Genomic DNA, 23,883 nt, shown 5'->3' with positions numbered 1-23,883 from the left:
CATGGCACTTCCGTCTTTTATAGACAGCAGGTGGATCCCAATGTCTTGTGACATCATACTGTAAATCCCCTAAGAAGTTTTTTTATAAAAGGCCTTGCATCTTTTTGCTTTTTGGGGGATTCTTTGCACTGTTATCTTCTACGCTTCGTCTGAAACACACCGGCTGAGGTTGTCAGAATCCTGCCCTGACAGACATGTCTGTCCTGTCTTTCTTTGTCTTTCTCTGAGCACATGGCTCTGTCTTTGTTTTTTTTGGCCATGTGCTCCTCTTGCCCTGCACCCCTGGTTTAGTCCTAGTCTAGTCCTTGTTTACTTGATTGTGTCCACCTGTTCCTCATGTGCTTTGTTCCTTTATATTGTGCCCCTTTCCCTCATGTCTCTGCTGCTTCGTTGCATGAGTTCCTTTTGTAAGAGAATCCCTTGTCAGTCAGCTAGTGGCATTTGTAGTTATAATCATACTCGATTTCAGTCTAGCTTTTCATTTAGTTCTCTTAAAGTTGATAAGGTTTTCTTAGATTTTTGTTGTTTTTCTCTAGTCTAGTTCCTGTCTGTATTTTTGTTGTTTTCTCAAGCCTCTAGTTTGGTTTCTTTAGATTTAGTCTTTGGCCATTTTTTTTCTGGTTATTAATTCCTAGTATCTGCTTTTGGTAAATTATTTTTGTTTTATTTGCTCTCTGCAGTTTGTATTTGTTTCTCCTTGTTTTTTTCTAGTCATAGTGTGTAGTCAGTGTCTTATTTTGCTGCTGCTGGTTCTTTCTTGTGGTTTTGTGTTGTGTGTTTTGTTCCTGATCTTTTTGACTGGTGCTGCTCTATCTCCTCTGCCCTACAGCAAAACTTCATCCAGGTCTGACCAAGGACCAGCCCTGCTAATCCTGGTCATTTCCATAAACCTCACTCCCTTGAACATTCTGCATCTGGGTCACTCTCTAGTAAAACTGCTGTGCATTACAGGTAATTGCCACTCTTTTTTTCTTTCTCCTTCTTGAAAGCTCTTACTGATACATGTGTAGTCTTTGTGCATACATGTTATAAAAAAAGTTCTTAAATCAAGTGTGGTTTAACATAATAAACCACTTTCTCAATTAAACAAATTGTATTTTGTGATAAACCACTTCCTTTAAAACAACTCCAGTGTAATTGTACTTTACTACAATACAAAGGTATAAATAAAAAGTAAAGGCATACTTTAACAACAGGATCATTGCTTAATTTCAGCAATTATATTTGCATTTGAGGCCTTTTCAGGAAATAAACAAAATGTACCTCTAGACATATATCAACTAAATTCACTAAAGGTACAGGTTTTAGGACCTGCCATGAGAGGGCGCACTATCAAAACAATAACAATCGAGTGGTTTGACGCTAAGGAGCGTGTAATGATGGGATTTGTCTTCTACCCAACCGCTGACGGCCATCAATCAGACGGAAAGATAAATAATGGATTTAACATGAGTTCAACGATTTGCACGAGTAAATTACATACAAAGTTAATGCAAAGACGCGATCAGACTATGGATCAGTGTCCTCGCGCAGGTCTGGAGACGCGATGCCCCGCGTTTGGCGTATATGATCATTATAATAGCATACGTTTTCTGTAAAGATACGAATCAAAACAACTCACCTGTCAAGCAAAACACAAGCGAGATCGGCATCTCTTTCTAGCTGAAGTTTGTCTGAAGCTACTTCTGCAGTTGTCCAGGACACTGTTGTTTAAGTGAAGTGAAGTGACATTCAGCCAAGTATGGTGACCCATACTCAGAATTTGTGCTCTGCATTTAACCCATCCGAAATGCACACACACAGAGCAACACACACAGAGCAGTGAACACACACACACACACACACACACACACACTGTGAGCACACACCCAGAGCAGTGGGCAGCCATTTATGATGCAGCGCCCGGGGAGCAGTTGGGGGGTTCGATGCCTTGCTCAAGGGCACCTAAGTGGTATTGAAGGTGGAGAGAGAACTGTACATGCACTCCCCCCACCCACAATTCCGTCCGGCCCGAGACTAGAACCCACAACCCTTCGATTGGGAGTCCAACCCTCTAACCATTAGGCCACGACTTCCCCTTAAATGTCATGGGGTTTCTACATCAGTAAAGGTGTTCACAAAGTCACACTTTATTTTCATAGTTTGGCAGGTCCTGTGACTTATAGTCAGGTGCGACTTATTTATCATATTAATTTGACATGAACGAAGATTAATGAACCAAGAGAAATCATTACCGTCTACAGCCACGAGAGGGCGCTCTATGCTGCTCACTGCTCCTGTAGCCTACACTGAAAACATAGAGCGCCCTCTCGCGTCTGTAGACGGTAATGTTTTCTCTTGGAGAAAACATTAGTAATGTTTTTTTCCTCATCATGACGTATTTTTGGACTGATGCAACTTATACTCAGGTGCGACTTATAGTCCGAAAAATGTGGTAATGTCATTGACAGGCGACTGCACTGCCCCGTGTCACTGTTTAGAATGGGAATTTTCTCATGATTTACAAGTAGTTCAACACTTTAGAGATATTGTTAGTAATCAGCTGGACAAAATGTATAACACTAGTGGTTTTTTTAATATTTACCTGCAAAATCTTTCAAATCGTACCTTTAAACAGTGAGGCTGGGTAATTGTATTCTTATGCAAAATACACCAAAAAGGACCAGCATTTACACAACACAAAATTACCATCCATTATAAAATCATTAGACAATTTCTGACATTTTATTGTTATTAGTTTCATGCAATCAGCTATTTAACACACAATAAATCCATTTAAATATGCATACGTCTTTATTTTTTTATATACTCCCTGATTTAAAAAGGGGAGTGTAAGTAGAGTCAGCTAATCACTAATTGTGTCTTTCTAATGCTAGTAGAAACTCCTGATGTGAATCTCAAAACAGTCCAGGGCTCCGTTACATCATAAGATCTACTGCCACCAGTGGTGAATGTTTATGAATGTTCATTTGGAAATTGCATTTGAATATTATAAATATTGGGTAATAGTGACAACCTACTGGTGAGATATGCGTATCGTTAATTGAATTTGTCACGTGATCTAGCTAGCCACGTGAGTGTCAGATCCACATTTGTTAGAAGGAATGCCTACATAAATGTCTCCTGGATTTCTGATTATAAGGTGCACATGGTGGGTTGATTTATTTTTGGGATTTCATCTTTTAATTTGCAAGGTTAATGTATTGTGTGTGTGTGTTGATATTGGTTCAGTTAAGCCCCTTTCACACTGCCATTCCGGCAAATACAGGGGTAAAGTGTTCCTGTAATTGTTCCCTGGTCGCTAGATTTGGCACTTTCACACTGCCAGTGATGACCCGGTATATGTGCGTGCTTTCACACACAACCCTTGAAGATCCCGTAACGACACGTGACATCAGAGCGTGACGTGTAATGTACGAGTCGAAAACGCTAGGCACATTATACTTTAACTGAAGCAAGCAAACGATCTTGGCGTCAGCGCGGAAAGTGAGGAACTAACTGATCTCTGCTTCATTACAGTTTGCACATATGTTTTCGTCGCGAATGTTGATCTTCCTTCAAAACAGCCGGTAAAAGAGTCGCGCGATAACGCGCGTCATCACTTCGATACGGAATTAGATCTGGCTTTTGTTCACACAGCGCTCGTTCCGGATCGATTACCGCAATGTTACTAAGTCCCTGACCCGGGTTCGATTCGGTAATCAATTCCGGGACGTGGTTGCTTTCACACAGAAGGCGACCAGGCAATGTTACGGGAATATTGCGGGTCCGACGTGCAGTGTGAAAGGGGCTTCTGAAACAGACTTGGTTAAACTGTGGTAAAAACAGAAACACATTTACACTGTATCTAAATGTAAGTGTCACGGCAAGGATCCAAAGAGGCATGGAGATAGAACCAATTGCAGGTAGTCGTTTATTTAGGGATTTTCCAAAGGGGTAAACAGTCCAGGCCGAGGTCAAAACCAAACATAATCCAAACAACATAAATATGATACGATCACAAAACAAGGCAAGGCAAGACAAGGCAAGAGTTGACGGACATGAATAATACTCAACATTAAACAAGGACTCCGTAACACAGACTAAGACATACTGGGTATAAATAGACAGAAGGATAATGAGGGAACAAGAGAATGGTGGGGGACAATCAATTACGCAACAAGGAGGAAGGTGACCAAATAAGGGAGGAGGAAGTGATCTGGTGACAGACACCGTGAGCAATGAGGACATCTAGTGGAACCCCAGGGAACAACAGCCCAGACACTGTGACAGTACCCCCCCACTACGGAGCGGCTCCCAGACGCTCCATGACAAGACACAACACAGAGACCAGGAGGGAGGCGGACAGGTGGAGGCTCAGGGGGAGGGACGGAGGGCCGGAAAAGAAAAACATGGGGAACAAACACCAGAAATGTAAACATAAAACAGGGAGACCAGGAGGGAGGAGGACCGGAGGAGGTTCAGGGGGAGGGATGGAGGGCAAGACTAACTGAGGGAAACAGACAGAAATAAAACAGAAACCAAGAACACCAAACAAAGTCCAAGGAGGGCATGTTGAGGCGTCCACCAGGGCAGAGCAGAGGACCACCACAACAGTGTGGTCAGGGCGGAAGCCCCCCAGGGCGGAGCAGAAGACCACCACGTCCTCATGGTTGCCGCCAGAGTCCCCCAGGGCAGAGCGGATGACCACCACATCTTTGTGGTCAAGGCCGGAGTCCACCAGGGTGGAGCGAAAGACCACCACATCTTTGTGGTCAGGGCGGAAGCCCCCCAGGGCGGAGCGGAAGACCTCCACATCTTTGTGGTCGAGGCCGGAGTCCACCAGGGCGGAGCGGAAGACCTCCACAGCCATGTGGTCAGAGCGAGGGCCCCCCAGGTCCGAGCGGAAGACCACCACAACCATGTGGTCAGGACGAGAGCCCCCCAAGGCGGAGCTGACCTCTGTGCGGCCGTAGCAACGGGACTACGAAACTCCGGTAACCCCCTGGTGTCTTTACTGGACTCCAGAAGATCGGTGACTTGACTCGACTCCTGAGAGTCCTACGGAACCTGACTCGACTCCTGAGAGTCCACCGGAACCTGACTCGACTCCTGAGAGTCCACCGGAACCTGACTCGACTCCTGAGAGTCCACCGGAACCTGACTCGACTCCTGAGAGTCCACCGGAACCTGACTCGACTCCGGAGAGTCCATGGGAATCTGACTAGACTCGGGAGTGTCTGTGAAGACCTGAAGCGCCTTGGCTTTGGGCACTGTCTCTTGAACGGTCTCGGGCACCGCCTCGGTCAAGGCATCGGGAGCGGCCTCGGACACTGCATCAGGAATGGCCTCAGGCACCGCCTCGGTAACGGCCTCGGGAGCGGTCTCGGGCACCGCATCGGGAATGGCCTTGGGCACCGCTTCGGCCTCCGGAACCGCCTCGGCCTCCGGTACAGCATCGGGCGCCGCCTCGGCCTCTGGAACAGCATTGGGCACCACCTCGGCCTCTGGAACAGCCTCGGGCACCGCCTCGACGTCCGGAACAGCCTCGGGCACCGCCTCGGTCACTGCATCGGGAACGACCTCGGGCACCACCTCGGCCACGGCATCGGGCACTGCCTCGGCATCCGGAACAGCATCAGGCACCGCCTCTGCATCGGGCACCATCTTGTACCGTGGCGCTGGACTGACAGTCATCTTGTGCTGTGGCGCTAGGCTCGCAGCCATCTTGGGCTGTGGCGCTAGGCTGACGGCCATCTTGGGCTGTAGCGCTGGGTTAGCGGCCATCTTGGGCTGTGGCGCTGGGCTGGCAGCCATCTTGTGCTGTGGCGCTAGACTGGCGGCCATCTTGTGCTGTGGCGCTAGGCTGGCGGCAATCTTGGGTTGTGGCGCTAGGCTGGCAGCCATCTTGGGCCATGACTCTGGACAGGCGGCCATCTTGTGCTGTGGCGCTAGGCTGGCAGCTATCTTGGTTTGTGGAGCTAGGCTGGCAGCCATCTTGGGCCATGACTCTGGACAGGCGGCCATCTTGTGCTGTGGCGCTAGGCTGGCGGCCATCTTGTGTTGTGGCGCTAGGCTGGCGGCCGTCTTGGGCTGTGGCGCTGGGCTTGCGGCCATCTTGGGCTGTGGTGCTGGGCTGGCGGCCATCTTGGGCTGTGGCGCTGGGCTGATAGCCATCCTGGGCAGTGGTGCTGGGCTGACGACCACCCCGCCGGAAGAGACAGGAGTGGCTGGGGCATCCCACCGACACCGATGCTGCAGGTAGTGCACGAATTCCCAGAATTCCAGTGTCTCTAATTGCGCCATCTCATCCTGAGACACAGGATCATCCAGCCCATCATTAAAATAGTCCTTAAGGGCCGCATCGTTATAGCCCATGCCTTCGGCCAGGTACAAGAACACCTGAGCCAGGGCACCCACTTCATTGCCCTCTTGGCGGAGGGCGGTCAACCTCAGATACTTGACTCGCCTCTCCGCCATCTTGGCTGGGGAACGGAAAAACTACATACCGCTGGTTCTCGTGTTGACGGAGTCCTTCTGTCACGGCAAGGATCCAAAGAGGCACGGAGATAGAACCAATTGCAGGTAGTCGTTTATTTAGGGATAATCCAAAGGGGTAAACAGTCCAGGCCGAGGTCAAAACCAAACATAATCCAAACAACATAAATATGATACGATCACAAAACAAGGCAAGGCAAGACAAGGCAAGACAAGAGTTGACGGACATGAATAATACTCAACATTAAACAAGGACTATCGTAACACAGACTAAGACCGACTGGGTATAAATAGACAGAAGGATAATGAGGGAACAAGAGAATGGTGGGGGACAATCAATTACACAACAAGGAGGAAGGTGACCAAATAAGGGAGGAGGAAGTGATCTGGTGACAGACACCATGAGCAAGGAGGACATCTAGTGGAACCCCAGGGAACAACAACCCAGACACTGTGACAGTAAGATGTTGATATCCAAAGGGTGTCACCGTGTTCAAGTGATGTCGAAATACAATTAAAATGGCAATGAAAATGACAATGAAAATGATTCTCTTTAAAAAGAAGACATTTAAATGTTAACTCCTCAATTGAAGCGTAATTCTTTTAATCAGCACAAAACCTTCAGGAGCCATTATAGTGAAAAACATGTTTACACCCTGGAATACTGAAAAAACGTTAAACCCCCCTGGAAAAGTTTCATTGTGGAGAAGGGAAGATCATGGCCGACCCTCCATGTGAAGGTGGAAAATTACAGCCAATGGAAAAAGATGTCACCATTAAAGGGAGCAGCTTGATTTAGTCCCACTGAAACTCACTATTGTGTTTCGTGTGAGGGCATTCCTTGCACTCCATACAAATGGAGTCTTTAAACGCCTCAGATGTAAAGCAATTCGCTAACAACAGGTGGGGGTCCGCTAGCCAATGGCAGCACCCAGGGCTGCTTTGATAAAATATGAAACCTTAACCCCCTTGAGAAACCGAGGGGCAGGGTTTCATATTTCATTGAAGCCTTCCTGGGCGCCGCCATTGGCTAGCAGACCCCCACCTGCTGTTAGCATTCTATTGACTCCCATTCATTTTGGTGTCACTTTGACAGCAAATAACTTTATATCGGAGGCGTTTAAAGACTCCATTTGTCCATTCATTATTTATAAAGAAACACGAAAATGTATAAAAGGCCCCATTACCTTGTATCTTACGTTGTGGCCCCGTAGAAGCAGTTTTTGTAAAAAATAGGCTAACAATCACGTCATAACCTGCGACTCTCTGTCTAGTATGATCCAGTGGGCCGTACACGCTGCCCATCCCTGTATTTAGCTTCTCGCAAACCGCTTTTATATTAAATGGATAACATACTCCACCCCAAAATTACATTTTCGTAATTAATAACTTATCTCGTTCCAAACCTGTTAAAGCTCCGTTCGTCTTCGGAACACAATTTAAGATATTTTGGATGAAAACCGGGAGACTGTCCCTGTCCAGTAGACTGCCAAGTAAATAACAGTGTGTCAAGGTCCATAAAAGGTATGAAAGTCGTTGTCAGAATACTCCATCTGCCATCAGACGTGCAATCTGGGCTATATGAAGCGACTGGAACCCTTGTTGTAAGTGAATGAACTGTGTTCCGATCAGTATGATCCCTGCACCATGTTCATTGCTCCCTACTCCCTGGGCAGGGGGTTTACTTCTCTTCGGAACATGGACTGGAATGAACCGCTCGTAAAGCCTGTTGTAGAAATGTTGTCTCCGGTCTGTGACCATAAATGCATTCAGGGGGCGTGGCTTTGGACAGCGATTGTAGGGAGGGTGGGATGTTTGCTTTCATTGTTATCAGGCTATTGTTAGCATTTTCCAAGATCTCCTATTGCACCTTTAACTGTGGGTTCTTTCCTGTTCTTGCTTAAACAGGTCCTCAGTTTATTTAGAAGTTAGTGCACTATAAAAATTTAAACAATTTAGAAATTAAGATATATAATAATTGATCCTTTTGATACCTTTGACCCATTCCTTTTCTTAGAAATTGTTTAAAGACTGAAATGTGGAGTTTGTGTCTTAAAAGGTATTCAAGGGTCTTAAATTTACCCGGTTGGTACAATTTGGAGTACAAATGTTTTTGGAATAAGCCCTTTTTAACTGTTACCTTATTTTTTTTATTTTGAGAATGTTCTGTATGCAATTAATAAGTAAGACCTTTTATACATTTGTTTGTTGCAAATTTTAATTAATATTGCTGTCAACTGACAACAAAGTTTCCCTTCTGAATTAGTGTAACTGCACAATATTTTAGTTGTTAAATTATATCATGCTCTCTGACAGATGTTCCTGAGTTTGCTTATACATGTTATAAACATTTTCTTAATAAATCTTTAGAACAACAACTATGGTGTTTTACTTAATAAATCACTTTCTCAATAAAACAAATACAATAATGTGTGGCGTCTTTCTTAATAGAACACTTTTTTTTTTAAATAAATCAAATACAATATCATGTGGTGTCTTTCTTAATAAACCACTTTCTTAATAAAACAACTCCAAGAAGTTATATTTGCCTGTTTGAGGCCTTTCCAGGGAATAAACAAAATACACCCTTAGAAATAATATATCAACTAAATACATTAAACAGTGAGGCAGGGTAATTGTATTCTTATGCATATTACACAACAATACAGAGAAAAGTAGGACAAGCATGTACACAACACAAAATTACCATCCATTATACAATCATTATATATGCATGTCAATTTCTGCCACACATATATTTTATTTGTTTTTATATCAGTTTTATAGAATTAACCATTTAAAGAATGATAAATCCATTTAAATATGAAAAAAATCATTACTGTTATGAGTACAAAAATATTTACATATATATATGTACTACCTGATTATAGAGTGGAGTGTAAGTAGAGTCAGACATTCATTAAATGTGGCTTTCAAATGCTTATAGTAGAAACTCCTGGTGTAAATCTCAAGACAGTCAGTCCAGTGCTGTGTTTCTCTGCCACCACAGACCAGGTCACTCAAAATCTATTATTTGATACAACAAAAATAAGAAAATAATATTTAGTATAATAATAATATATATAAAAAATTATCCTATTTTTAGGACCAAGATTTATTTATTTTGACATTAATTTCAAGACAATTAAGTACCCTAAATTCTCATTACTGTAATATGGTTGATAATTTATACAGTATTCTGTGCTGATTTAAGAATAGAAAACAATAACAGGTAGTATAACAAATACTTCCATGATAAACTCATTACAATTTAAATACATCATCTTTTTCAGATAACAGTAATGAGAATGACAATAACAATAAATAAATGTCATAATCCAAATAAAAATAAAAACCAATGTTCCAAAATATAGGCTTAATTTAAATAATTTATTATTTCGGAACTATTATTATTTAGTTCACCCTTAAATGCAAATTAGTCCAAGATTTAACCTCAAGGCAGCCTAGGTGTGTCTGACATTCCTCTCACTGCAGTCACATGTTGGAACAGAGTCAGTCTTATACAGAATAGTCTTATACAGTCTTATATAACTCTGAATCTGTTTGTCTGAAAGAGGAATGTCAGACAAGCCTGGGATGCCCTGAGGGTAACTCTTGGACTAATTTTCATTTGAGTAAACTATCCCTGTAAGTGTGTGTTCTTTAAGATTCTAAATCATTATTAATGTTGTGTCATTTATCTGAATTGATTGTATTTGAGGATTTTTTAAAATTTACTTGATTAAGTAATAAGATTTTTACTTTGCATATGAATATAAATACACTAATAATATCCAGACCAAAAGTCATTGGTCAGTTCATTTGCATCTAAATATCAGCTAGACAGTTTGACAAGTAAAGCATTGGCTAAATGTGTTTCTAGAGGCACTTTCTATCTTGTGCTGTAAAAGTGTCTGTTTAACAAAGATAAATACCATTACAAAAACATCAACATAGACATGGGATGATACATTAAATCCCACAGTGTTCAGCAGGATTGCATATGAATAACGGAGAAAGCAGAAATGGAAAAGTCAAATATCACAAGTCCACCGATGGTCACCAGAGCTCCGGGAATTCAAGTTTGCTGAATCCAGGGTCCTTCCTGAGGTCCCAGTAAGTGCCATTGCTCACCCAAGAGTCGTCTTCTGCACGTCTGATTGAATTAAAGAAACAGAATTACAAACAGATACTCATGACGCACCCAACACAGCTACACCTTTGTGTTCATAAAAAGTCACTTACTTGAAGAATCTAGGCGAGTGTGTCATGTTGTTTTCTTGCAGGACTCTCCTCCTCTCTCTTTGGAGTACTTCAATTCTTTCTTTCTGTTCTTCTGCTCCAGCAATATCACCCTCTTCAAGTAATCTAACAAAAAGCGGACCAATTAGTAGCCAGCAGCATTAGTAATGGGAAAGGTTCACTTTGCATAACATAAATCAGGGATGGACAACTGGCGGCCCGCTGGCTTTTTAGTATGGCCTGCTGGATTATATTAGATTCAGTTGATCAATTTTAAATCATTTGAAAAGTAATCACGTAAAGATTGCTCTCAATTTATTTACTGTCTCCAAGCATTAGAGGTCACTAGTTTTCAACCGCTCAACTATTAATAACAGTGCAAAAGAAGTGCGCTCTAACTAAATATTAACTAACAGGTTATCTATAAGGCAGTGTGCTCTGAAACAGTAACAAAATTCGCATTTAAAAGATATAAGCTTTCATATAAGCTAGACTATCTGCATTTATGGTGCAATAAATAATTTAAGACAATACAGACCAACCCCTGACCATTATAATGTGATGATTTCATTAAAGAATATATTATTTTTTATTTAATTCTGAGAGAACATTCCACTACGGCTGTTTTTCGTGACTTTTCCCTCTGTGAAATTAAGTGTCGGCAACAGCAAGCAATGGTGATAGTTCATTTAAAGGTAATGTCAATGCTAAATTGGACTAATCTGGCCCTCTTCCTTATCAAAGTTGCCCATCCCTGACATAAATGCATCATTCCTTTTTTTTAAATATCTAAAATTATGTGTATACCTTTGGTCTGGCCTAAAACGGGTGTCTATCAGAGGTAAGAGTGGCTTTAAACCTTCTTCCAATTCATTTAACTCAATTGCAAACTGGGTGAATCCATAATACTGCTCATGGTCCTCAGGCATGGGATCTATATGCACATATACAGAGACAAAAACGATGCTGTTTTAGCACCCTCTTAAGGTCATTATCCACAAATTCATATTGAATATAAGTTATATAACACTATAAATTAAATGCAGCTAAACAGACTCTTCTGGACTGGTCTGAAACTCACTTGCTCTCCAGATGCAGGTTGCAGAAGGCGGTTTGCCCAGATACAAGGCCTCGTTCCATTTGCCAAACAGAGTGTGAATGACACGGCCATTTGAATCAGTGACCATACCCTCTACCTCATTAGCATTCAGACCTCCAGATCTTGACTGAATATAAGACATGCATAAAACAAATTATATATATATAAAAAAAAAGGGAAATCATTCATAAAAAAAATTTGGTCAAGGGTATTCCACAAGAGGAAGATGTGGGCAAGAAAAACACAGATGCACACATAAATGAAATTAAAAGCCTGTTTTGCATGTCTTGATGGTCCCACCTTAAGGAAAGTGACTTTGCAGTGACTGACGTCTCCCATGGTGTTAGAGTGTTTGATTGACATTTCCCCATAGTGTTCGATCCAGCGCTGACCGCTCAGAATGTTATGAATGCATGAAGTGACTTTACTCCACTCAAAATGATCCCCAAAACTGAGAATGAGTGAATGAGTAAAAGAGAGACAGAGAGATACTGAGAGGTGGTGGAGAAGGCGGGATGGAATAATGGAAGTGAATGAGAATCAAAACAATTCAGGATAAAATGTAATCACCCTGGCAGCTCTAAGTGAGTGACTCCCATGGGAACAATCTCCATGGATTTCCCCCAAAACTTATTCTTCCACCGGACATCTAATGGACATACAGAGAATGGACATTAAAATCATGCCTAATGCTAAAAGTTATGACACTAGCACAGTGCACTTCACTGACCTTGCCAAAATGTGTAGTTTTTGGACTCGCAGTGACAAGCAGACACAGGTGGATGATGACTGACCTGAGGTACACAAAGTAACGGTTCATGTGAGCGGGTTCACGTTTGTGTTTTGGTAGAAATAAAAGAAATGTGCACTCCTACCTGTTCAGCAATGAAGCGAAAGCCCTTATCTGGCCGCAAACACTCGTATGTCTCTCCTAATATAGGATTAAATGGTTTTCCTCCTGCTCTAGTGAATGAGCATGCATATGCAGATACAGCAAATGCTGCTATATACACCTACAGAAAAAACACATAGTAGAATTTAATATATGGTTAAAAGAATAGCTCACTCAAAAAAATTTAATGAAAATTTGCTGGAAAATGTCTCACTCTTGGGCCATCCAATGTTTCTTCCTCAAATTTGGAGAGATTTAGCATTAAATCACTGGCTCACCAGTGGATCCTAATGAGATCCATCAGAATCAGAGAACAAACAGCTGATAGCATATGGCCACCCTACTTACATTTTTCCAAATTTGTTCTGATAAAGAAACACACTCATCTACATCTTGGATGGCCTGAGGTTGAGTACATGTTCAGTATATGTAAATTTTTGAGTCAACTATTCCTTTGAACACAAAAACAGTTTTGAAGATAGAAAGTCATTTAGAATGAGAGTGAGTAAATGATGATAGAGTGAATTTGATTGATCTCACCATGCGCATGTGTGGGTCGTGTGTGTTTGCAGCAGTGTCCAGCAGGTGACAGTACTCAACTTCCTCACACAGTCTCTGCAGGGTGTTCAAGGGCTCATTGAGTTGGACGGGCATGGCAACTTTCGACAGGTCTTTACCGATGTTACTACGCAGAATACTCCACAGATTCACGCTCTCGTTCATGCGTGCACTTGGCAAATGTTCTCGCCGTGTCACCACACAGTTTTTGCCATTACCTGAAGACACAAAAACACACATAAACGTAACTATGGTTGTAAAGAAAGGTGATGCTTCATTAGGGTGAACTTGGTGCCTTGAACAGTGCCTTACTTAAAATCTCCTTTGTAACACCGTTCTCGTTCCTGCAAAACTCCACTGAAGTGCTGTCACTCACATCACTAACATACGAATCATCATCGGACGCCTGGTAACAAAAAAAAAAAAATACAAATATAATAATCAGTAAGGAATTCATGTGTTTTACCTTCTTCTTAATGAAAAATATTTTGTATTTTAAATCTGCGATTTAACCACTTGACCTCTCTGACCTCATTCTCAGACGAGCTGCCAGACAGCAGATACTCTTTAGCGTCAAAAAACTCTGAAAGGGATTCTGGGATTGACCCTCGACTCTCACTGGACACCTGCTGGCGGAGAGGGCGTGATCCAACGAGGACTTCCTGATCGGTTGGGAAAATATGAGTCATAATTGGCTTTGTTGATTTTGTCCAATAACAATTGAGCATATCAACTAATTTGTTGCCTGTACCGTCTCACTGATACAATCCAATGTGTTCCTGACTCTGTCTCTTTCTGTGCAAAGAGAAGTGTACGCTGACCGAAGAGTGGAATGAACTAGTAGAAGAAAGAAAGGGAGTTTCATGATTATCTTTACCAGTTAACTTATTAATAATTATTAAATAATCCTGAAACAGTGCAGCATGCATGTGTGCAGTCATACTCACCAGTGCCAGCGAGCCGACAGAACTCCTCCTGCATTCGTGAGGCTTCTGTTGGTGAATCTGGACTATCCAGGCATGAGTCTGGTGAAACAGGCTCTGAATATATCAAGTTCGGGTGAGACACGTGCAGACGGGAAGATGAAGCATCAGGATTTTGCTAGAAAACAACAGATCTGTGTTATAGTGAATGAGAGAGAGAGTGTGTGATGCAGTGTCTGGGTGTGTACAGTGCAATTAGAAACACAGCTATTTTACCTGCTGTGTGTTTTTATTTTCCTTGCTATGATTCTTTGATCTCCATTTTTTGTGTCCTCGTTTCTCTTTTTTGGAGCCTTCAGTCTGGGGTCACACACATACACACACACACACACACACACAGATTTACGTAAAAACAAAATCATAAATCTTACCAAACACAAACAGTGTACACTTTTGCATTTTATTATATAAAAATAATAAATACTATTTATGTTATGTATGAATAGTGTAGGATTTTTCTGGATTTCCCCTAATTAATGTTTAATCAGATTTAATAAACCTACCCAAACATAAACACATATTTAATCCATGGATACAAAGAAACACATGCAAACAGCCCTACCTGCAGTAAGTTAATGGCAGGTGCTGAGAACGTTCTGTGAAGAACTTCCATATTTTTCAGCAGCAAATTTAATTCCAGCAGTGCCGACTCACACTCTGACAGATCTAAAAAGTATACAGTGTTTCATTTTTCCAAGAGATGGTCAGGAAATAAACTTTTTTACTCTAAAATGTTCTCTATGTATTAGATGCACAGTGCTTTTGCCATGAATATTGCAGAATGATGTGTCAGTGCAAGTTTTTCCATCTACCTTTGCAGCACTTCTCTATGTCTTGAGAGTTTTGGCACCAGCTGTTCTTCAACAGGGCTGAAGGCAGCTTGGAGAGAAATGAACGCTTGTAATAAAGAGACAAAAATACAAAATGTGTATTGCGCATATTGCTGTGTGACTTTCTTATCACTTGGAAATAATAGGAAAGAGTTATAGTACCATTGTGGTCAGTAAGATATTTCAGTGTTTTTGAAAGACGCCTCTAATTCTCACTAAGGCGGCATTTATTGGATTTTATTGGGTATTGGATCTGATTGGAACTTTTTTTCTGTTTAAATATATTTTAAAAGGAAATGTATTCCTGTAATGGAAAAGCTGAATTCTAACTTGCTGATTTGGTGCTCAAGAAACATTTCTTATTATTATCAATATTAAATACAGGTGAAATGCTTTTTTTTTTTTTTTTTTTTTTTTGTGAAAATTGTGATAATTTTTGATTGATAGAAAGATCAAAATAACACAACTGTAACACATAAATATTTAACAACATATATACATATTTGTAAAAATGTCTTTATTATGACTTAAAAAAATCTTTCTGACTTAATGAATATTGTTGTTATTAAGGGTGCATAATATGCAATCCAGTAATTGCACATAAATATGCACACAGATATCAGTAATTATTACTTAAGGTGTTCAGTCTAGCGACATGATATTGTAAGCAAATGCTGATTACTTTAAATTCAAACTTTTTTCATGCCAAGTACCACAAACAAGCTAATTTTCCGACTGTTCATCCAGATATTTTCTTTTAACAAGTCTTGTAAAATTCCAGATGGAATAAAAACCTTGTTGATATTTTTAAAAGTAGAACAGTATAAAACACAATATCAGTCATGACACTTTTTAATAACTTAAGTAGTAAACTGTCAGTTTCAGGCTAAATTTCAGCGTCTCTCATTATTATAGTAGCTTTCCTTATATACAGCTTTACATGCTCTTATCCTGTTTAATGGGATGTTGGATGACTGTAGTGTATAAGGAGGGTAAATACTCGTCTGTTGGCAGTGGGGTCAGATTGCAGCGGTCGCTCGGGAGGCTCCATGGTGATCTCGTTCTGACGGAAAGTTCGATGATGACGTAGTTGAGTCACCCACTGATCAAACAGATCCCGAGTCTTTGCCTATGAATGTCACATTAAATACAGCTATAATGTGCATTCTCAAAATGAAAGCATGTGTAGGTGAGCGTGTGTTTGAGTGTATGCCAATACCTTAAGGTGATAGATACTATCCTCTGTGTCCAGGTCGATGCACATTGACTTCTTCTTCATGGCCATGACAGAGAGACCAACGTCAATTCGACCTCGTAACCTCCCCTTCTTCAGCTGAGGAATTAATCACACGGTAAGGGACAAAAGAGCATCACTGACAGGATTTAAGCAAGATTACTACACATAGGTCTTGAAGAACGCTTGTGTAGCATGTGAATAAGACTATGTTTTCACACTCACAGCAGTCCCAGTCTTGGCATATGTAAGGATGCCTCTTTCAAGCAGGAAATATCTCTGTTAAACATAGACGGACAAGGAGAAATTTTTTTAGCACCCTCAGGTGAAATATATACTCAAATTAAAAATATCATGTGATCACCTTATGCCAGCCTTTCATTGGCCACTTCCTCTTTTTCAAAAGCAAACCTTCCAGCTTCTCAGGCTTCTGAATATTTCCTGTCAATCCTTGCAAGTCCTCAACTAACTCCCAGCTGTCCTAAAGAATAAGAAGACAAAATAATTGTAAAAAAATCTGGAAGAAATAACATGGACATTTTCCTAAGAGAGTTAAAAACTTCTGCTGTAGATGTTGATTTAAAACATAAAGAGCAATTACAGCATCACAACTGCATCACAAGATCCTCATATCCACTGCTATGGCAAAAAAAAAAAAAAAATCACAGCAGATGTATCAGCAAACATCAATCAAGTGCTCAATAAATATCTGAAGTGTTTTGTCTTACCTGTCTGTTGTCTTCTGATGAGGAGTTACTCTCTTTTCGTTGTGTAAACGGTGTTATAGTTGGTGTGGCGGGTGATGTCTTGGGAGACAGCTGTGCAATTTGGTCTTCTGTGCTCATCTTGCAATTAACTTACTGTGGAGACAAAAACAGGCAACACTTAATTCAAAATTACAGTAACGGAACTACATAATATGGCCAGTAGAGGGCAACAAAGACACTGGCAAGAACAAGTGTGAGCGAGGCTAAGGAAGTCAGGAAAAAACTGCTTTATCCTCTTTAAAAAAAAAAAAAATTTCTCTCTCTCTCTCTCTCTCTCTCTCTCTCTCTCTATATATATATATATATATATAGTTCATATTCTCAATTATTTTATTTTTTTATTTAAATAAACCTGTTATCCAGATAATATTTAAATAATTTATTATGTTTTGTAAAATGTAAAAAAAAACTGATTTAAATGTCATAAACATAATTAAACAAAAGTAAATGTGTCGTCAAACATGAAAATATATAATTTTCTAGATACTTTAGGTCCTTGGCTCCAAAAAGTTTGAAAAACCCTGCCATAAAAGAAACAAATGTCATTTATCATTTGTCATTGTTTTTATTTGAAGACACTATTTTCTTCTTCACTTGAGCTCCGTATGTGTGTGTGTGTGAGTGTGTGGTGTTTGGAACACATTGTTCTAAATGCACGGGCACGTCCTATACCCGGCACATACTGTTCTTGTGCCCCTATTTCTTGTTTCAGTGGACCATGCGATATGTTCAAACTTGCATTCCAGCACACACACACACTTATTGATCAAAAAAACATTTCAATTAAAATCACATTAAAGAGTCATTAACTTGTAGAAATTAAAGTGTTGCATATGATACAAAACTAGTACAGTGCTCATCTACATTAGCAGTATGTCGTGATTATTCATGCGTGACCTTTTTTGCAATGAGTTGCAAACTGCATGGTGCAAACAAATATGTGCTGCAAGGTTTCTCCCACATAAAAAGAAACAAGCTTTCAATCAATAACCAAAACTTTTCAAATCTTGGATGCAATGTTTTTATGCAAGAGTTTTTAGATTTATAGATGTCAGGTGATTCATTCATCCTCTTTGTGGACATTTACCAGATCAGATACATACTTGTGTGTCAGTGTGACAGCATAACAGTCTCAAAAGTTATTAAAAATGTAAAAGATTATTCACATGTAGTTTTGATGCTCATACATGTGTATTTTTTTATATACAGTATAAATGAAAATGGCATAAAAGCATAAATGGCATAAAGCGCCTGTGAGAGTTTTCAGTGCAGATCCCTCCAATAATGAACCTGACTGGACCACATATTTTGGAGGGTTTCATGACACTTTAATTTGACATCACAAACCTAAACTGTACAACTTACAAAGTCTAAATGTGAAAATATGACCTGCCATTTGAGAGACGTTTGCAATTTTTACAAACAGGTCTGTTGCATGCAACCAAAATATCCCACTCAAACACAACCAGCAAACTACTTCAGAGTGACCACAAACCTCTAAAAATGACTACCATCCACACCTACACCCATACATACACTGACAAATCTTTAGGACAAACCAATAAAGAGGGAGTATGAGGACAGGAGAAAGAGACCGAGTGAGAGAACGACACCAAAGACTACTAAAGGTCGGGTCATTCTCATGATGAATCACCAGGGCAAATTTGTGGTGAATAGACAGACCGCACACACAAAAGCTCCTCTTGTATATGTGAGCCACTCTAGCCTTAGGATAAACATGTTGTTATTCCACACATACACTCACGGTAAGTTTCTGAGTATTCAAGGGCATTCACTTGCTCCCTTCTTTTTAAATGTATGTGTGTTTGAGAAATTGTACGTCAATACCGTTAACTCCAGCTCAGCATTACTGAACTCAAAGCCTGCTTTTGTTTAGTTTGCAGAGCCAGACTTGTTTAAAGCTGGACTGAGGTATGTAGACGAATATGCGTGCATGTCTGAATACATGTTGGTGTTTAGGGAAAAATGAATTCCCTGTGGTTTTGCATCTCTACGACATTTGTGCACGCTACTAATATTTCAGCCGGATTAGCACTGCATGCAATGTTAGGTTATTTACATCTCTTCTAAGCAGTGGAATTGTGTTGCTAAATCGTTTATTATAAACCCTTTAGAAGATAAAGACTTTAGAAAGGAGACTCACCCAAAATAAGTTATGTTTCCTTGTGCAATTATAAGCTCCCACGGTCTCTTTTCAAGGATCAAGGATCTCTTTTCTATTTTTTTCAAATAAAGAAAGGCAGTGCTTTCCTTTAACCCTTTTCTTTCCTCTTATAATGCTGAGAACAGATTCAAAAGACAGTCACAGCACACAAATACTACAGCGATAATAGAGTTGTATAATAATAGAGATGCAAAGCGGGGTAAAATTACTGTAATGCACAGCCTTGAAAACAAATTTTCACTGTCACATGAGCCTTCAAAAATCATTTTAATTCCTTTGTATATGGGACTTTTAAAGGGGTCCTATTATGCTTTTTCACTTTTTCAACTTTAGTCTGTAATGTTGCTGTTTGGGCAAAAAGATCTGCAAAGTTACAAAGCTCAAAGTCTACTTCAAAAGGAGATATTTTATTTAACAGAAATGACTTTTCAAAAACTACAATGAACGACTCCTTTGTACTACAACACATCTTTTCCAGGATTTGTGATATCACAAATATAGATGAATGGGAGGAGACCTGTTTGAGCTGCATTAGAGAAGGTAATGGGTGTTATCACTATGTCAGAGACACGCACTCAGATTGATTTGATTTTGACACAATCTTTACACTGAAGCTGGCAGGCCGCTATGGTAAGGGGCATGACATTTCCTGACCAGTGCTGCCAATCACAAAACACACTGGCCCAGCTAACCAATCACAGCACATTTCGTATTTCAGAAGGCAGGCCTTCATTTGATACAGGAACTATTCGACCTGTTCATGCCAGACTGGGGAGAGAGGTATTGTAAAAATGTAAAATATGTGAAAAATAATGTGTTTTTGAACAACCTCGTATGAGTTCCTGTTCTACTACACCCCCAAAACATAATCAAGACTTTGTAAAAGAGCATAATAGGACCCCTTGAAGTTGGAGGAAAACACGTTTTTTTTCTTAATCTCCTAAAAGTCTAAAATGCTTCATTTTTCTGACATGTATATTTACCTTTTTCTCTCTCTCCAGAAACAAATTACATTTCTAGGCAAGAGCTATCCATTTAATAATACTTGTCAGTCCCTGATCCCTGTGTTAGAGTGCTAAACATTGCTTGTGTGACATTGAAAACAGGTAATCTTGTCTTATGAGGGTGATAAACCTATGATGTAAACATAGGAGAAGTCAACACAACATGATCAGAGTTAGTTGTATGGCCAAACAATGTGAAACCATCAACGGTAACTGACATTTTCCACTCTGATTTGTATGGTGTATAAAGCATAGAATGTGGTTGTTAGTACTAATTTACACACACACACACACACGTCAACTTTACGTAACTTAGTCATAACAGTAAATGGGCTGTAGGTTGAGGGCTGTATAGTGGGGCCAAAGGCAAGGAAGCATATTGAAGATACAGTTATGACAAATACAAACTCATATGATAAATTAAAAGGTCTAGCCTAAAGGTTGTCATAACAGAGTTGAATAAACAGTAATTGTGGTTGAAAAGTGCAGATGACAAAGCCAGTGACTTCATGAGGGAAAAACCAACAATGAAAAAAAAAAAAAAAAAACCTGTGACATTTACGGTAAAGTACTGGCAGTTGTGGTTTTGTCCGAAATTTACCAAAAAAAATACAGTAGCCACATTTAGGGTTTACAGACTTAAAACTTAAATTCACAGTAAAAAAACATTTCATTATCTGATATAACGTTAATATAACAACCGAATGGAGAACTAATATCTGTTTTGTACCTTTATAATGTACTGATAACCACCAAAAACAGGCGGCATTAAGAAAGTCACATGATGAACCAATGCTCATCAGAAACAGCTTCTCCACAAGCCGAGGAGGTAAATACTAATATAGATAAGGTGCACAGTCCTATTCACACAAACGCTAAACACCATCATGGTAACAAATGATACTGAAATAATGCAATAAGCATTCATTTAACAACATTAGATATAAGATAAAACCCTAAAAACTAAGAAAAAAAAACAGTTAATTCGAGTCATGCAGGGAATTCTGGGAATGTCAGTTTATGGTTTTCCACTGTAAATTATACAATGACAATGTTCTTCTTATAAAGAATAAATTACAGTGATTCATCGTATATAGTACGGAAAATTAACCAATTAACAGGTTTTTACCGTTAAAATCACGACAACATTTTAAAGTGACATAACCCTTGAGGTCTTTGAAGGATGTTACAGTCACATGATTTAGTAAGCATGATCTCACAGGGGCAACAAAAGCTTGTGAATTTAAGTACATTGGTTAGACAGCAAATAACACCACTTCATGTATCATCATCAATACCATCACTGAATCATGAACTGAAAAAAGGACCGTTTAATGGTATAAAGCGCTAAATAAATAAAGGTGACTTGACTTGCCTAGACTTTCATTTAGGCTTTACTTCTTCAAACAACATTTGACATCTAACTTCCAACTCTGAGAAAAGGCCACAGATATGTTTTTTAAAAAGATGACATGCATGAACTATTGATTGACTGTATGATATAAAACAGTTTGTATAAGCCTATGATTGTGTATGAGTACATTAAGGAAAAACACACAGCTCATAAGCCACATAATTCAAATCAAAACATGAAAAGCCTTCAGTTTAATACTCTGAAAGTCCCACTAAACCACAGTGATCGTCACAACAATATGATGAGGACAATGTTGGACAATGTTCCTCATTATCTAAAAATAATAATTAACCAAATCAATGGTACTAAAAACTACCTAAAATGAGATATCAAACTATTATACAACACAATATTTGCATTTTGCAACCTTAAAGTGGAACACAAAACAAGACGGTAAGCAGAATGAGGACCTCAGCTACCTTTCACTTTCACTGTATGGAGAGAAAAAAAAGATGCAATGAAAGCAAGTTGTGACTGAGGCTGTTCTGCCTAACAACTAATTTTCCGTCCACAGAAAAAAGGAAACCATACCAATAGGGTAAATGATGAAAGAAGTTTCATTTTAGGTGTAATGTTCTTTTAACTCAATAAAAACATTTTACAAAGTCTAACTTAGCACCATTAAATTCACACTACACCAAGCCCGGCTTGATAACAATTAAGGGGAGCAACATTTGACGTTGTATCCAATTAAATGAATAACCAAAAAAGCTATATAAAATGAGAATAAAATTATGATAATGCACACAATAATATTTGCATTCAATTCCTGGTGTTGCTGTTGGCCACTCGATGCGCGCTCCTTTCTGTTGCCACAGCAACGCGATGCGCTGATGACTCTGACCAAACAGATCAATCACATCGCAATGACATGACAGAAAAACCTTCAACCAAACCTCTCAACACGAGCTGCACAGCTGCCTGAGGTCAAACAGAGCCAGAAACAGACTTAAGAGTTAAAGAAAAGCAGTGTTAAACTAGGAAGATCGATGAGTCAGTCTATCCATGATGAGGACAGGAAACAGAACTTAAACGGGTTTCTAAGACGACACTAAGATCAAAACAAACAACAGAAGTGGTTTTTAACAAAACACACTTTAATAATTATATATATATGTTCGGATGTACATCCATGGAATGTTAAGAGGTTTCCCACGGTAACGTTACAAGTGAATATGAATCACAGTAAAATACTTCTCTTACAACAAGCCAAGACTTGTTTGATAATTCAAAGATAGATTAAAACGTCTCCGTATGTAACATGAACACAAACTCGGTGCCTACCGCGGTTGCAGGTTCAGAGTGACAGCGTGGCGCAGCGGCTCTGTCGTCGTGTCACTGACGGTCCACTTACAAAAACGCCTTATCAGCACATTTACTGACTGTCACCGGGGTTATCATCCCACTTCTTCTACCTGCCGAAGTCAGATTTTAGGTAACTTCTCTTGTGGGAGGGGTATCTCGAACGAAATGTCCGTGACGCACCGATGTAATCCGAGGCGGAGGGTGGAGGAGACCACAGGTTTTAGGTTTAAGGCTTCCAGCTCAGGTTTAAATCTCGAGCTGTGTTTTGAGTTCCGCGGTGAGGTGAGCAGCAGGTGGGCGGGGCCTAGTGGTGATTGACGTTTAGAAAGCCAATTAAAATACAAAGAAACGTGACTTGTGGCCTATTGAGCAACGGCATTTTAAAACAAAACAGAGTCTATTACATAATTCAGGTACGCACTGGTAAGCAGTTCAAATATCTATCTATCTATCTATCTATCTATCTATCTATCTATCTATCTATCTATCTATCTATCTATCTATCTATCTATCTATCTATCTATCTATCTTTCTATCTATTAGCCTATGGTCAAATTAATTGAACCATTCACTAACCTGGAGAATAACCATCTGATATTGAGTGGGCAACATATTTTGAGGACAACTTAAGGTCTAATGAAAGGAATAGGGAATCAACGATGCTATGATTAATTTATGCTAGACAAATCTGCTATTTTGCATGCCATCCCAGGGTTGCCTTAACAACACAGGTTTTAGTTCATTGCCTGCACCCATCTGCACAGGAAAGTGGAATGTACAAACCACTGAACCTGAGGTATGTTTTAAAAGAGAGTCATATTCACACATGAGTGTAGCATTAACTGTTAGTATATATTGATATCAATCATTATGGCATTTGAAGAAGTTTACAA

General features: G+C 39.9%; 2 protein-coding genes and 1 long non-coding RNA gene across 3 annotated transcripts; 1 reads left to right on the top strand and 2 right to left on the bottom strand.

Moving 5' to 3' along the window:
* Positions 1-5,027: 5,027 nt before the first annotated feature.
* On the bottom strand, positions 5,028-7,384 carry LOC127935153 (skin secretory protein xP2-like). The gene is made up of 2 exons (XM_052532768.1): positions 5,515-7,384; positions 5,028-5,484 (listed from the first exon to the last, which is right to left on the bottom strand). The coding sequence occupies exons 1-2, from the start codon at positions 6,457-6,459 to the stop codon at positions 5,041-5,043; spliced, it is 1,389 nt and encodes a 462-aa protein (XP_052388728.1). The 5' UTR covers positions 6,460-7,384; the 3' UTR covers positions 5,028-5,040.
* A 1,704-nt stretch (positions 7,385-9,088) lies between these two features.
* On the bottom strand, positions 9,089-23,291 carry LOC127935908 (oxysterol-binding protein-related protein 3-like). Its single transcript, XM_052534128.1, has 22 exons — positions 22,970-23,291; positions 17,044-17,175; positions 16,680-16,796; positions 16,541-16,594; positions 16,301-16,414; positions 16,082-16,210; positions 15,064-15,148; positions 14,814-14,917; positions 14,468-14,551; positions 14,216-14,369; positions 14,020-14,105; positions 13,799-13,930; positions 13,581-13,674; positions 13,251-13,486; positions 12,694-12,831; positions 12,549-12,612; positions 12,389-12,467; positions 12,119-12,269; positions 11,801-11,945; positions 11,527-11,653; positions 10,723-10,845; positions 9,089-10,633 (listed from the first exon to the last, which is right to left on the bottom strand). The coding sequence occupies exons 2-22, from the start codon at positions 17,158-17,160 to the stop codon at positions 10,537-10,539; spliced, it is 2,430 nt and encodes an 809-aa protein (XP_052390088.1). The 5' UTR covers positions 17,161-17,175; positions 22,970-23,291; the 3' UTR covers positions 9,089-10,536.
* Positions 16,331-16,846, top strand: LOC127935909 (uncharacterized). Its single transcript, XR_008148199.1, has 3 exons — positions 16,331-16,433; positions 16,543-16,640; positions 16,722-16,846. It is a non-coding gene; the product is annotated as an uncharacterized LOC127935909 (long non-coding RNA).
* Positions 23,292-23,883: the final 592 nt, after the last annotated feature.

This window comes from Carassius gibelio, chromosome A19, assembly GCF_023724105.1.
Source record: "Carassius gibelio isolate Cgi1373 ecotype wild population from Czech Republic chromosome A19, carGib1.2-hapl.c, whole genome shotgun sequence".
NCBI lineage: Eukaryota > Metazoa > Chordata > Actinopteri > Cypriniformes > Cyprinidae > Carassius > Carassius gibelio.
This window is presented reverse-complemented; position numbering and strand designations above follow the sequence as displayed.

Bases quoted from the DNA above. Each gene is read 5' to 3' on its own strand.
- LOC127935153 (XM_052532768.1), bottom strand. From the start codon at position 6,459: ATGGCGGAGAGGCGAGTCAAGTATCTGAGGTTGACCGCCCTCCGCCAA. The intron at 5,485-5,514 runs GTCGAGGCGGTG...GCTGTTCCAGAG, and splicing joins TGCCCGAGGCTGTTCCGGAC to GCCGAGGTGGTGCCCAATGC.
- LOC127935908 (XM_052534128.1), bottom strand. From the start codon at position 17,160: ATGAGCACAGAAGACCAAATTGCACAGCTGTCTCCCAAGACATCACCC. The intron at 11,946-12,118 runs GTGGGACCATCA...TCTTATATTCAG, and splicing joins GCAAAGTCACTTTCCTTAAG to TCAAGATCTGGAGGTCTGAA. The intron at 10,846-11,526 runs GTATACACATAA...GCTTTTTGTTAG, and splicing joins CGTTTTAGGCCAGACCAAAG to ATTACTTGAAGAGGGTGATA.